We start from the raw sequence: 15,638 nt of genomic DNA, 5'->3' as shown, positions 1-15,638 counted from the left end.
TTCCTTTGATTACCGATGTGTGGTACAAATTGCGAATTCCTTCCGACCGGTCAAACTGTCAACAAATCATACTATTTGAGTGTTATGCGTCATTTGCCCAAGGTTATTCGTAAAAAGAGGCCGGAATTATGGACCGACAACTTTTGGTTTTTTGCATCACGATAATGCACCGTCGCATACTGCATTTATTCTTCGTGATTTTTTCGTAAAAAAATCAACCAGTATCGTTCCGCAACCACCGTATTCGTCTGATTTAGCTCCGTGTGACTTCGCTACGCGCATTGAAGGCTATTCCGGAAGTTGACTTTAACAACTGTTTCGAGGATTGGAAAAAATGTTGGCATCGTATTGTATTGAGGCTGGGGGATTACCTTGAGTCTTACGATTTTGTACCCTAACAAAGTCTTACTATTTGGTTGTCTTAACAGGTTCGTGATGTTTTTAGCAAACAAACTCATTCGCTCCACTTATTTGTGAACTGCTGTACAGTGATGAATTTCTCGTAAGTTCAACAATTCTGCCGCGGTTCTCTTCAGCACCACCTTCGCTCATTTTATCCACTCTTGTTTCTGCCTTACCGGAAGTTCTTGGAACAGAGCTCACACGTAATTCATAAAACGTCCTTGCATGACCAAAAAAGTACTGTTTGGGCCGATATTTTTTTACCAAAACCATCTAAGCAAACCCTTGGTATTATATTCCTTTTGTGGAATGCGATCTTTCGTTTCAACAGACTTCGCCGCCGATTCTTGGACAATTCTTGACTTTCTTATACATTTATTTATTTCAATTTGTTTTGCGGAATTTATACATGCAGCTTCTTCAAATCGTAAACTATTAATCGACTAAATCAAAAATGATGTCCTAGAAGTTGTAGGTAATCGGTTGGGTACTCCAGAAATGTATGCACTAAAACAGGTTTAATAAGGTTGCTCATAATACGTTGGTCAAAAAGCTTTCGGTCTGGAAAAGGAAACAACACTTTTTTCCAAATTTTGATTTTATTCATCAATGTAATTACCTTGGCCTTAAAAATATTTTTTCCCCAGCGATGAACTCATCATTCGATGCAAGTTTCATGAAATTTTGACTGATGAAATCTGAAGGATGGTTCAGATGGACAAGGCACTTTTTGATCCCTCCGCTCTCCAAATTTAAATGAAGTGATCGGCAATTCGAACAAATATTAGAAATTTGGTTGATTATTCATCTCCTTAATTTTTTATTATTTTTAACTAATTTACTTAAATTTTGTAGCTCTAATAATTCGAATTGACCCGCCTGTCCCACATATATTTGAATAGATAAGCTATGACTAGGAATAAGAAATACTCAGTTTGATTTTTGTTGTTGTGATTTTACATCTTATAAGATGCTAATAAATTGAGCGTTATATTTCACACATTTATATTTGAGAACATGTAAAATTGTGTGATTTGAAAATTACATGCTTGAAATGGAATGAAATAAAAAACAAAAGATCAAAAGCAACAGCGCACGACTTGAACCGAGAAACATTCGATCTCAAAGCACTTCACTTAATCGACTGAACCACAGAATCTGCTTAATGCATAATTAATACATATAAATCCAAACAGCGGCACTTGGTATCCAAGTGAAAATTACACTGGGAGCCTGTAAATTTCTGCTCGTATGGAATATTCAGTCATTTGACAAGTTGAGAAGGGTATTACTATGCGAAAATTGGCGAAGCGGTTTGGAATTCATCATGCCAGTGTTAAAAACATAATTAATAAGTTTGGGGAACACTATTCCTTGGATGAGCTAACAGGAAGAGGCAGGAAACCCGGCTCTTCCAACCCGAAACTGGACAAGAAAGTAGTATCTCTAATCATGAAGAACAAATCAATGTCAATACGTGATTTGGCCAAAAAAGCAGGAACAAGTGTCGGAATGATCCAGCGAATCAACAGGCGAAATCACCTACAAGACCTACAAGAAGCAGAAAATCTCGAAACAAAGTGTAGAACAGAAGAAGCGAGCAGCAACAAGGTCCCGGAAATTGTATTCGCGTCTTTTGCAGGGTCCGGATGCATGCGTTTTGATGGACGATGAGACTTATGTAAAAGAGGACTCAAAAACCCTTCCAGGTCCACAATACTTTACTGTCGTCGTTGGGTAGGATGTGAGCGATGCGGACAGGTCGATTCAAGTGGAGAAAGGTACTAGTATGGCAAGCAATATCTTCCTGTGGTTTGAAGTCAACCATTTTTTACACTACCGGAACTATAAATGCAAAAATCTATCGATCTGAGTGTCTCCAGAAGAGATTGCTGCCTTTATATAAGAAGCATAGTACACCTCCACTGTTTTGGCTGGATTTGGCGTCGGCTCACTATGCCAATTAGTTTGCGGATTGGGTATACATTTCGTTGAGAAAAATATCAATCCACCAAATTGGCCTCAGCTTCTACCCATCGAACATTACTGGGCAATCGTGAAGAGGGTCTTCAAGAAGACTGGTTAGGCAGCTGGGAACATGCAGGAGTTCAAAAAAATTTGAGCTCAAGCGTCCAAAAAATGCGATGCAACACTTGTCCGGAACTTGATGAAGAGCGTTCGATCAAAAGTTCGAAAACTCGTGAAGGAATAACTTAAATTTCATCCGGTTTTCTTTATGCTCAAGTTTAACCTCGTACAATAAAGGATCAATTTTTAGCTTAAATAAAATATCGCTTTTTATCATAATTTGAAAGAAAAATTTGTGGATAGCTTATTTTCGATACACTCCTTACTAAATAGTGAGGTAAGCCTTTCTACTATAAAAAAGCGATTGCACTATTTCGTTCAAATTGGAATATAAAATAACTAAGTTTAATACTTGTTTTACGTTTCGTCTTTGACTCATCAGTGCGTAGCAGTTTATGATTAACTACTATTGCGACCAGGAGGCTGATCGTAAAACAAGTATACTAATGGATATGTGCACCGAGCATAAATTTGGGGGTAAAAAAATAAGCTTTTTCCCCTTCAAATTACTATATTTTAAGTTTCTTCTGAATTATAATGATTTGAACAATATCGAATGATGACGCAATGATAATCTAATCTGATGCCACTATAAAAGCAATGAAACAAGCTAAAAAACACACAATAATAAAAAAACACTAAATTGTACTGGATGACCGGAAAGAGAAAGTGCCCGATTTTACCATACTTAGGAAAGACTCTGCAGATGAGAAAGTTATACTGTCGCTGAATCCCGCACATACTTACTTAGGACTAAAAAGACAATTGCAAGTGCACATCGAGTACATGTTTGGGTGGATCCACCAGAGAATAAAATGACACTCCGACAAAGGACTGTAGTCGTGCGTCGAAGCGGAACAAGTACCTGGAAGGAAGGAACAATGGGTCGGAAAGATTATAATGCCGTTTTGCTGGGATTGTCATAGTACACTTTCGGAGAACTACCTCAATGCAAGTATTAACGTGCATTAATTGAGCGATTAAAGACCGAAATCGCTGTAAAAAGGCCACAAAAGTATTCATAAGCATCGCTACCATGGTTAATATCAACGATTTAGGGTTCCATTTACTTGCCCATCCACCTTGTTCACCTGACGTTGCCTCCTCGAACTATTATCTGTTCCCAAACCTCAAATCATCTCTGATAAGTTGATGAGAGTTTCGTTTTGGGATTTTATACCGCTACTATCAGAACCTGATACCGAAATCTGTATAGCCAAAGTAAGTTTGTATTGCCATCAACGAACCTGACCTACAAATTCAAAAGATGTTTTCCGTTCACCACGAATCGAAGTAAGGGCTAGTAAACTATCTCAGACCACTTCTCAAAATCTATCACAAGTCTTGTGGATTATGTGCTCTAGAAATGGACATTTAAAAGGTCTTAGACATGTGCGACTGAAATGGCATAACAGTAAACGTTCAGAATAATAACCTTCTCTCGGTCATAGTCATAAATTTTAATTAAATACTTAATAATGATAGTTCCACTGAAAAAGTTTAAAGTGTATGTTAAAAACGCCGGTAAAAGGCGCACTGAAAACCATGTACATAAGCACTCTTCAGTACCATTATTTTTTATTCGAGGGCCCCTTCCGAAACTAAAACCTGGGTACGGGCATTATTATCGTTATTTACGTCTTCTGAAATCGACATATTCAACGTCAAAAAGACTCCTTTTTTCATTTGCTCTAACACATTTTTAAGGCGTTCGACCATATTTATAAATGGTGAAATTTGTAACACGCCTACTTGAAAGGTGATTAAAAAATATTTAAATCATTGAGTCTTTCTACGGGTCACATTGTTATGAACTGTGCACTATGTGTATTGGCGTCATCCGTAAATTTTTTAATTATTTGCAGTAAATGTATTTTACTGAATAGTAAAAGGAAATTTTACTAAGACAGTAGTTCGCAATTAACTACTGATCGAGATTCTTTCGTTTTACCGATCACACATCCAAACTTAAATTGATGAGATTTCTTCATATTTTATTACTCTATAGAATTTGATTGATCTATTATACTTTTCAGTTTTATGAGCTTCCTAGTGTGACAAACAGAACGCCGTTACTCACTCGGCAACATATGCTGAACTAATAAATTATGACCTTCAAAACCTAACTTCGAGATGTCACAAAAATTGTTTTACTTCCGTTTGATCATAAAAAACGAATTGGTTTCGAATGTGGTTGAAACGATGTACCATACTATTCAAAGAATCTGGTTTACATGGTAAACTAATTCACTGAAGGTCACCAAGGCGATCGTTGATCTGGATTTCCAAACAAAATTAATCTGTAACGGTCCGCAACCATGTCTTAGAGTCCCACGCAGAAGAAGTGATTAATCAATTATTTCATCAAAACGATTGCTAGAAATTATTTATTTTACCGCACGGTGGCTCCCCTGGAGGTCTCTCACCATTGAACGATCTCTCGGCGGTCATCGCCGGACAGGTAGGAGCTGTTATAGTAGCTACACTCTATTTAATCCTGCATACTGAAACGACACGCGCTCCAATCTAGCTGAATGCATAGGCAGTAGAATCTTGTCATCGATCAGTGTGCTGACCATGGAATCTGGGGCGCATATTTTTCTATGCTGCCATCCACGACCCGTGAATGCCCGGGTGATGCTGAGCTTTTGACTCATGCTGCCCCCAGAACCCCTGGCCGCATCAAACGCTCTGGTACTGGCTGCGTAATTACCGTCTATCGACCAGCAACGCGACGTTGACTGCAAGGGACTCGATGGGAAATTTGATTTATACGATCGAGATTTGTCTAGCTTGGCCGCGGCAGGAATTCTCGGTGCGAGGAGTCGATTTTCACGCTAAATATAATGGCGTACTACTGCTGCTACTCGCTGCTGGCACGGATGGATGCAATGATGATGCAATATACTCTTTGAAGGCGACCATGGCCTGTCCTGTTTGCATGTTGAAATCGCGCCTCAATCCACGACAAGCTTGGTTCATGTAGTCACAGGAGGACTGGCATTCGAGACGCAATCTGATTTCGTCTCTCGTCGCCACAATTTTTGTTATTCAAGGCTCGTTGTGTAGAGGAACGACGAAAGCAATATCGGACCGCGCGTTGCTTTGGGATGGGTGCCCCTCCGCGAGATAGAGATCATTCCAACGATTCAATAATTTGTTTGGCGCACCGTGGATGACTTAATAATTTTCAATCGTGGAACACTTCCTTTTCAGCACTATCAACATTCACCGCAAGCTGAAGTGAGTGAATATGAGTGTCAATGATAGAATATTTTAGTCATTTTTTGTCAAATGATAGATGTCTTCCATACACACTGCTTCGAAGTTCGAATAATCATTTTTTTTTTCGTTCACTCTGCACACTTCTTTCCGAGTCAAATGTCGATCAATCAGAAATTTAATCAGTTCCCACGGCTTCTGTGTAACCCATAAACCATCCAGACAGTGCTCACCTTCAACTGCGCCAGCAGCAAATCATCACACCGAACGACTAATTTCTCTATACATACATACATACATCTTCCCACACTTCCATCCACGCTGCGACAACTTGCTTGGTTTTGCCATTATATGAAAGCCGTCATAATCGTTAAAATTGCTATAAATCTCGCCTTCATGCATGTGTACAAATTGTACATAGATGGATATGATGTATGGATAGGAAAAATTTCCCATCTTTTGTACCATCAACAACGGATGCAATTGCAACTTTTTTTTCGTCTGCCGAAGCTAACCGTCACTAGAAATGTACACCGTTGTGATAGAATCTTGGGACACTATCAGTATCTGTACTAATATCTAAATAGTTCTACGAAAAAACTAATGTACTAATATCTAAATATCTCAATAATTCTTCGAAAAGTCAATAAAGATGACCTAGCTACTCATTTGTTTTTCTTGTTAGTAATTCAGTTTCAGATTATGCTAAAAAGATTATGTGAACTTATGTCTATTATTTTCGAACGTGGCCTTACAAAATTGCTTCAGAAGAATAAACCATCTACTATGTTGTAGGATAAAATACATTTATAGTTGCTGATATGTTAGCTGATGAACTTTTCGGTCTTATCACAAAGGATTTTACCTTAACATATTTTGATTGTAGAAATGTGTTGCTACTTAACTATCTAACTTTGTGACAATGATACTTACTGATCAGGAATCAGAACTAATTGGCTCAAGTGGCCCGTTCCCCTAGTTATTTGGAGATTTGTGCCTTGCCGTAGCTTCTCATCAATTTCCTGATGGGAAGAGAAGGATAAAACGGGTTTGGAAGGGAATTGTGAAGTGGGTGAGGTTAGAAAACAACACAAAACATAAATAAAACAAATCGTTCTGCATCCCCGAAAGGATGCTAAACGATCTGCAGGTGCCAAAATGCACAGGTAATAAAATCTCCAACCACCGAAAGGGTTTAGAGATTTTACAAAAGCGACACCATTCTGCATTCCCGAAAGAATGCTGAACGATTCGCAGTATGTACGAGCAAAAGTAAATTTGGCACCCCATAAAGGATGTCAAACAATCTGCTAAAACCTTTTCAATGTCAATACAGAAAGGATTCATTCACTCCATGAAGAACGATGAACTCTTCTATTGACTATAGCTCCTTACCACATTGGGTGAGAAACGAGAGAATATTCTTTAATTTTAGCTCCGCATACACAGACTCCACCATGTATGGAGAACCAAAAATCCGAATACGTAGTTGCGTCAATGCGGGACAATTACATATCAGATGATATGAAGTACCATAGTCGCATTCACACAAATCACACGAATAATACTCAGCACGTTGAATAGTAGCCATGTGATAATTGAGTTTGCAATGTCCAGTCAGAGCTCTGACCAGAATACTGCAATAATGCTTGGAGAAATGCAGTAGACACTTTGACATTTTCAGATTTTAATCTGGTAGAAATGCTTTTGTCTGAGCGCATATTTGCAAGCTGCGCCAGTAGCTGGCATGTTTGTATGCAGCCCAAGAACGAATCTTGTGCTTTATACAACTAGTTGAAAATGGTAAAGATGGTTCAGGACTAACGAAATCATTCGTTATACCAGCTCTAGCCAACTCATCAGCCCATTCATTTCCAGTAATACCAGAATGGCTACTAGTAAACAGCATTTGAAATACAACTTTGAGTTCGACATGCGAACACTAGATTCGACCGTGAATCATTCAAACTGAGTGCTTTTAAAGCTGTCTGACTGTCAGAAAAAAAATAAATTCGTTTACCACAGATTCTCTGCTAAATAGCTGACTGTACTCCACACAGAATCGCGTAGATTTCTGCTTGAAACACAGTACAGTATCTACCAAGTGAATGAGACTGCTCTAGCCTCATTTCACAACAGTAGACACCATCACCAGCACGACCATTCAACAGAGAACCGTCCGTATAACAAACTATGTGTTCATCAAGTTGTCGTTCCAAATAACCAGACAACCATTCCTCAGGAAGAGGATAGCTCAAATTGAATGTTTTGAAAGGAAAACTGCATATGAGAGTTAGGTCACTAGGAACGAGTAAATACTCATCCCAGGTAAGCATTTGAGACCACAAGCGAGTGTAACTAGTAGCATAGTCTATAGGGTTACTCTAACTTTAAGACGGTATGCACAAGACAATGCTTCTTGGCAAAAAAAATGCTGTGAATATGTTAACACGCTTCTCGATGTGCTCAAAATCATGTCCAATTTTCAACTGAAAGCATCTACCTGAAGTGGATGACGATCTGGGAATCTTAACCATAGTGTTCCGATGGCATTGAACCTTGCTGATGGTTATGATGCGAAAAAGCTGTAACGTAAAAATCTGTACGAGCACGTTGGCGATTGAAATGAAACAAATTGGGTACTTCACTGCTGTCAAGTCCCAGCCGGGGGTTTTACTAACCCATCGACGAAGCTTGTGCTTTTTACAGATGCTACAGGAACTGCTCGATTCCTCCAAGCTTGGGCCAGGAACTCGCCTGTCGACTCTTTATTTCGAGTAAGGAGCGGATTCAAAACGAGCGAGGTATATCTGATGATCAATAAAGTCTGACAATTACCGAAATAGTTTGTGTTGTGACGCTGGCAAGTTCGCTTTCTCTGAGGTGGTACTCTCCACAGGACTACCCAACTGTTGATTGGAACTACCCACTAAAGCACATTGAATCTCCAACCCTACCTCCCTGGGCACCATCGCTAGGTATTACTTCGGAGTGGAAGGCTATTGGTGCTCACAGCACCCTCCCCAGATTTATGCAGAATGGGGATCAGCATCCTGCTCTCGAGGGATCGACCAGTTGGATGACGAGGTCGGTCCAGTGATGCCGGTTGGAGGGTAACTTCCGGTTCACGACCCAGAACTGATGCTAAGTCGCAGAACTACTCGACTATTCTCCACCAAAAGATCTAGTCTACACCGACGGAGGGTTTCCCGACGAGGGAAGTCCTCCCGAACCGACGCTAACGGTACGCGTCTACGACCCGACCGAAAGGATGCCTAAGTCGATCCAATGATTCCGGTTGGAGCGTGACTTCCGGTTCATTGGCGCTCGAACGATCCTAGCGGTACCACGCGACGATCTACTCATTTATTCCCCGACAAAGGATCCAGACTACCCCGACGGAGAGTTCCCCGGCGAAGGAGAATCTTCCGACACCGAGTCTCTTACACCACACGGGACATCCGATGGAGTGCCGAGGTCGGTCCCGCGATTCCGGTTGGAGCATGGCTTCCGGTTCGCTGGCGCCTCGATGATTCGAATCGGTGTTGTGGCGGCTACTCGACTAGCCCCCGCCGAAGGATCTAGCCTACACCGACGGAGAGTTCCCCGACGAAGGAGGCCCTCCTAAAACCGACGCTTTCGATACCCGTCAACGCCCGACCGAGAGGGTGCCTGGGTCGATCCAGTGATTCCGGTTGGAGGATAGCTTCCGGTTCATTGGCGCCCTGGCGATCCTAGCGGTATTACGTCACGATTTACTCATCTAGTCCCCGACAAAGGATCTAGACTACTCCGACGGAGAGTTCCCCGGCGAAGGAGATTCTCCCGACACCGAGGTCCTCTCTTACACCACACGGGACACCCGATGGAGTACCGAGGTCGGTCCCGCTATTCCGGTGGGAGCATGGCTTCCGGTTCGCTGGCGCCTCGACGACTCGAATCGGTGTTGTGGCGACTACTCGACTAGCCTCCGCCGAAGGATCTAGCCTACACCGACGGAGAGTTCCCCGACGAAGGAGGCCCTCCTAAAACCGACGCTTTCGATACCCGTCAACGCCCGACCGAGAGGGTGCCTGGGTCGATCCAGTGATTCCGGTTGGAGGATAGCTTCCGGTTCACTGGCGCCCTGACGATCCTAGCGGTATTACGCCACGATTAACTGAGGTATATTGAATGACACTAACGTACTGTGCTTCAACTATGACTGGATCGATGAAGTTTCGAGTATCTTGGATACTCCCGATGCAGTAGCGTACCTAGGGGGATAAAGGGGGCATTTGCCTCGGGCGCAACATTTGAAGGGGGCGGCAAAGTCATCTTTTGGGCCTTTTTTTTGCTCGTCGAAGATCTTTGCGGATTTCCGGATCTTGGGTGTCTCTTCGATTTTCAATGCTTTAACGTAATAGTAATTTGTGTTGACTAACGACGAATTTCCCAATCGAAATATTGGTAAAGGTTTAATATCACATGGAAATATGGTAAAGGTTGTATATGGTTAACCGAATAAGGGAGATTTTAATTAGCGCTGGTGTACAAATGAAACTCACGAGAGCGTTTAAGGGTTAAATATAAAGGAACAAATTTATTGCACTTGAGCAGTGCAATGATATTCTAGTGATTGAATAACTATTTTACATCAAGAATTGGACGATTCGCAAATGTTTATGAATATGATTCTCTATTTCACTCACCCGCGCCATAATGTCAATAATTCTTTTTCACATATTCATTTACGCTTGTTTTGAACTGGCGAAAACTGGTTGATTTTTTTTCTATCTAGTGGAAGACTGTAGAATATTCGAAGACCTTTGTAAAATATTGATGTAAAAAAGCTAATTACTTAGCAGTTTAGCAGTTCAATGACCACAGTTTTTGGACTACTGGCTTAAAAGAATCATAAAGTCTTTTCTACCACAGAACAATTCTGACTACATTAATCTCATAAGCTAAACCACCAAAATCTACTTTTGATTTTGCGCCAGAATCGGTTCTTTATCCCGGGTTAATGGTTCATTGCATAGGGTGCTGGTCTTACAAGTCAGTTGTCATTTGTTCGTGCCCCGACCCGGTAGGATGCCTATGTCGTAAAACTATCTATGCAATTGTTCTGTACCATCATTAGAATCAGCTGTGCGGTCTGTTTTTGAAGAATGGTGTCAAATTCTACAAAATAAATGTTTACACCTAGAACAGGACCTGACAATTGTTAATCCACTTCAAGAGCCAGTTTCGGACCAGCTCGTGATTGGTTGAGATTGACATAAGCAAGTACAAGTTGTTGAAATTAATATTACTACAGGGTGGTAGAAAAAGTGTTGACAGTAACAAACAGTCGGTAACAATGTGGTTTGATATGGCATAATTTTTTTTGGGGATCATCTTTTTAAAATTAGAAATTTCAATAGGATTTAAGTTCAATTTGTTTTTAAGTCCTGTCAATGTGGAAAGTATACGAGTACATTTAACAATCACTGGATGATACAAAGAGAAAGCCTGAAATCACGAAGTGTGATATGGACGAGAATATTGATTATGTTAGTCGTACTTCAGAATAGCACCAAATCTTTGGATACTTCTATTTGTTAGTATTTTTCTCTCTATTGTGTTTTAGAAAATTTTTATTAAACTGTTTCAACTAAACGTTTTCTTTAAAACAAGCATCTGATCAAAATGAATTCAGAGCTATATTTTTGGCTGATATAACATTCGTCTAAGCATTTTCAAATGAAAAATATTCGCATGTTATAATGGGAGAAGCTTTTCAGAATGAATAATTATCTCTACTGGCAACAGTGATCGCGAGGAATCTATTATTTATAACAGGGAGCAACCGGAATAAGAAGAGAAATATTTTTCTGGGAAAAGAAACCTTTGCTCCCTAGAATCGGTTCTAATATGATACTTTGGAACTGAGAAACAATATCACAGTAAAATCGATATGAAAAATAAGAACAATTCAGTATAGTGAGATGAGCATGGCCACGATCACCTCAGAGCGAAAACCATTGCGGGAAACATTCTCTCACATTGAAAGCACATTACCATTACAATGTAGATCGTGCAGCAAAAGTAAACTGCGGCGGCTACCATCTTTGATTGCGGTCTGCTTGTTTCCAGCCACTAATATTTGACTTTTCTCTTCATCTCTTCAACAGGCGAAAAACCGTACACCTGCCAGTGGCCCGAATGCGAGTGGCGTTTCGCGCGATCCGACGAGTTGACGAGGCACTACCGCAAACACACGGGAGCCAAACCGTTCAAATGCATTGTCTGTGAGCGGAGCTTCGCCCGCAGTGACCATCTGGCGCTGCACATGAAACGACATTTACCAAAAAATAAGTAAACTTTCGGTAAACCAACCGTAACGCCATAATCCATAGAGAGCAGCCCTATTTCCAATGTTGTCTTACCCATCTGGACGTTGTAGCGGTCGCAAAATATTGAATTGCGTTCTATAGGTTAACGATATGACTTTTGTTCCCACAGTAGAAAGTAAAACCGATGAAACCAAAAGTGGTCCATCTGAAACCATCCGATTGTAGACAATTGATAATTGGAAATCTCTCCAGACCAAATATTGATTTAACTAATCAAAGGCATCCATGAAGGAACCCCTCTCTCAGAAATGAATGCTTAAAGCCAATCGCTCTGAAGCAGTCCCATTGTCCATTCCCGTCTGCAGTTAGATGATTTTATTCTTCATTCATATGAAAATGTTACAAACAGCATCTTGGTGTCTATAGAAATAGGTTTTGAACTAGTGAAACCAAGCTGAAGAACAGAGCCCACAAATCTGACAACTACTGATCCAAACAACTCGATCTCTATGAAAATCGATTAGCGAGTAATCATTAAAATAGTGAGTCGTTCCCCAGTGTTATACATTAGTATATCATTAAAAAAAACATGTCGTCAAGAGCTCACCTACACAGTCTCTCTGAACAATCAATGTGAACTATTGTTTATAAGCCACATGCAAAATGAAGAAAAAATGAATGTTACCACAAAGCGTAAGGAAAACATAGCCTACTTAACCTTGAATCAATTCGTTCGAATGTAAATGTGTCCATTAAAAAAATTAGACCACAAACCTAATCTAAATGTCGTGTTCTTTAGTTGCCATTAACGTTCCAAAAGTCGTAGAATGACAAATCCAAGCACAAGTGTTTTAAAAATATAGTTGTATTCAATTGAGTTATGAAAGTACTTGAACACTGAATATATACCGTACAATTTCCTCTCGAGAAGCTTCCGTACTACTATAGGATTTATATGAGTTTAATTTTGTTGCTAATTTGTTCAAACTTTTACTACTTTTAGCTTTGATGTTTCATATATTTCACCGTACTGCACGGAAACCCGTGCAACTCAATAGCACCGTACTTTAATTTATTTAGCGTGATTTAGTAGAATAGTACGAATAGTACGTGCTATGGTTTTATCAATGAACTTATAAACTGTCGGAAAACTAAAAAAACACATAATCCGATAGAAAAAAACTAATGAAAAAAAAACAAGCATTCCACAAATCCGTTCATAGGAATAATGTCGTTTTATCAAGACTATAAATGTGTAAGTATTTTGAATAAACTGAATTTACTGTGTAAGAAAGTGCCTGTCAACGAGACACGTGTTTTGAAATATATGAATGTTTTGAAATGAAATGAAAAATTGACTAAAGTTTATCGAAATAAAAGAAAATAAATCCTAATTCATAAACTTCTTAGCAGAGCTAAGAATTTTGCTTAATGTCATAATTGTTCATTGAATCTAGTATGGCAGCGTGAAATACTATAATACTATGACTGTCCCTGCGGAATAATTAAATAGATGTTGCTATTTTCTAACTGAAACCTAAAAAGGTCATGGCATCCAAGATTTTGGTTCAATCATTTTTTTTATTTAACGTTACATTTATTAAGTGACACTGTCTTATCATCAATGTAGATGCTCTCGGCAAATCATACTAATTGTGTTGTAACACCTGATGCTAGAGATGTGTCTGAGTACAAGAGGTGTCCGATACCGAGTCGATACTTTCAGGTTTTCTTTCAAGAATCGTGCATTTATGGTATCGATATCGCATCAAAGCAATACTGTTAGTATCGATACTTTTGGTCTCGATACTTACAGTATCACAACAGATTGAAGTCGATTCCCATTACGACGGAACATTTTTTTGTTTTAATTATAGAGGCTTGAACCTTAAGGTCATTCGCCTCTTGGGACCAGCAAAACTTTCTAAACCCTTATTTTAAAATGATTACGGCTCAAGTATCAATTGATACTTACTGATATCGATACTTTATAGCGTAGTATCGATACCCAAAATTTCGGTATCCCGAAACCCTAGGTATCTTCCGAGTAGGGATGGTACTCGGAAGATACCTAGGGTTTCGGGATACCTGAGTACTAGTTTTACCTTTTTTTGCTCACATTGTTTGAAGTGTGCATAACTAACTGTGAATCTAATTAAATAGTATGGCCATATTAGAAATTGAATCGGAGGGCCAATTATCAAATACCATTAGGCTTTGTTCATCGAGTTGAGCAAATATCTTTGTGTGTCAAATAATGTCACTCACTTCTCTCACATATAGCTGAAACGATTGTCGCAAACTTAGGCTCAAACTACTATTGTATTTTATCCGGATCCTACTTCCGATTACGGAGCTACAGGGTGTAGGGTGTTTTAAATATGAAATCGTTATTTAAAAAGGAGATATGCAAAAAAACTGAGAAATTTTCCTAATTTTGACTGAAAATAATTAATTATATATATATATATATATATATATATATATATATATATATATATATATATATATATATATATATATATATATATATATATATATATATATATATATATATATATATATATATATATATATATATATATATATATATATATAATGTTATCGAACCAATTTCGGCTCTACCGGCTCCAGTTCCTGGTTCCGGAAGGACCGGAAATAGTAGTAGAAAACTCAAAATCGGAAATCACTTCATTTTCCCAAGAATGTCTCAACCGATTTTCAAAAAACTTATGCTCCAAGAAAAGGTTTTATGGTCCCACAGTTTCCACATCACATCACATCATCCATAATAGTCATCCATTTGAAGTAAAATTTCATTAGATCCTTGAAAATATGTTTTGCATTCTGAAAAGAACCGAAAGTAACCATTTGTTGAACTTTCACCAAAGTCGACATTTATTTCTAAGAGCAAAATTCCGAATAAATCGGTTGCCTCTCGTTTGGCGTACGGCGCACAAAGTACATCTGCCACATTCTTGTGTGCTTTTCCCTACCGCGCTAACGTTCCACACTGAGTCGTTGCACCCATGAAGTTTGACGTCGTATGGATTAGTGATGACACTAATTCTGATTGATAATCGATTTTATAAAACCAAATTAATGTATATGACGAAATTCAACTAAATTTTTGCATGATTCTATGAAGATATACTAAAAATGTTTTGGAGCTAAATGATTTGACTGTAATTGCGGATTATAACACTATCATTTATGGCCATCAGAACTATCGATTTGTATATGTATTCTCTCCGTTGTGTCCATATTTTGATAAATTCTCCGCACTTGTTTGAAGCGAAAGCCGCACTGCGAACGGAGCGAACAATGAACATAATAGATCAAAAGTTCAAAAGAGCGGTTCAAACGGCTACATAAATACCAACGCATAGAATTTTAAGGTTGACTATTTCGTTTCGGATTGTTATTTTTCAATTTTTAAGGCCGATTGAATAATTTTTTCTGTTACTCGCACGCAAACGACTAGCAGCTCAATGATGTAATCGCGGGATTCATTTCAGGTTTTCAGAAGGTTGCATTTTCTACAATTTTTTTTCTTTTTTTTTGTATGATTAGTTTATTTATAAAATATGGTGTTATTTACAAATCATT

The 15,638-nt window shown here is 39.0% G+C and overlaps 1 protein-coding gene across 2 annotated transcripts in view; it reads left to right on the top strand.

The window, feature by feature from the left end:
- Positions 1–13,383, top strand: part of LOC131435157 (dendritic arbor reduction protein 1-like) — a 341,863-nt gene extending 328,480 nt beyond the window's left edge. For both annotated transcript variants that reach the window (XM_058602750.1, XM_058602749.1), the window contains exon 6: positions 11,868–13,383. In XM_058602750.1, coding sequence (XP_058458733.1) covers positions 11,868–12,055 — 188 coding nt within the window. In that variant the 3' untranslated portion in view covers positions 12,056–13,383. The remainder of the gene's footprint in view (positions 1–11,867) is intronic.
- The last annotated feature ends 2,255 nt before the right edge of the window (positions 13,384–15,638 follow it).

The sequence above is a fragment of the Malaya genurostris genome, chromosome 3 (genome assembly GCF_030247185.1).
Source record: "Malaya genurostris strain Urasoe2022 chromosome 3, Malgen_1.1, whole genome shotgun sequence".
NCBI classification, from domain to species: domain Eukaryota; kingdom Metazoa; phylum Arthropoda; class Insecta; order Diptera; family Culicidae; genus Malaya; species Malaya genurostris.
The sequence above is the reverse complement of the archived record's forward strand: the minus strand, read 5'-3'. Positions and strand labels throughout refer to the sequence as shown.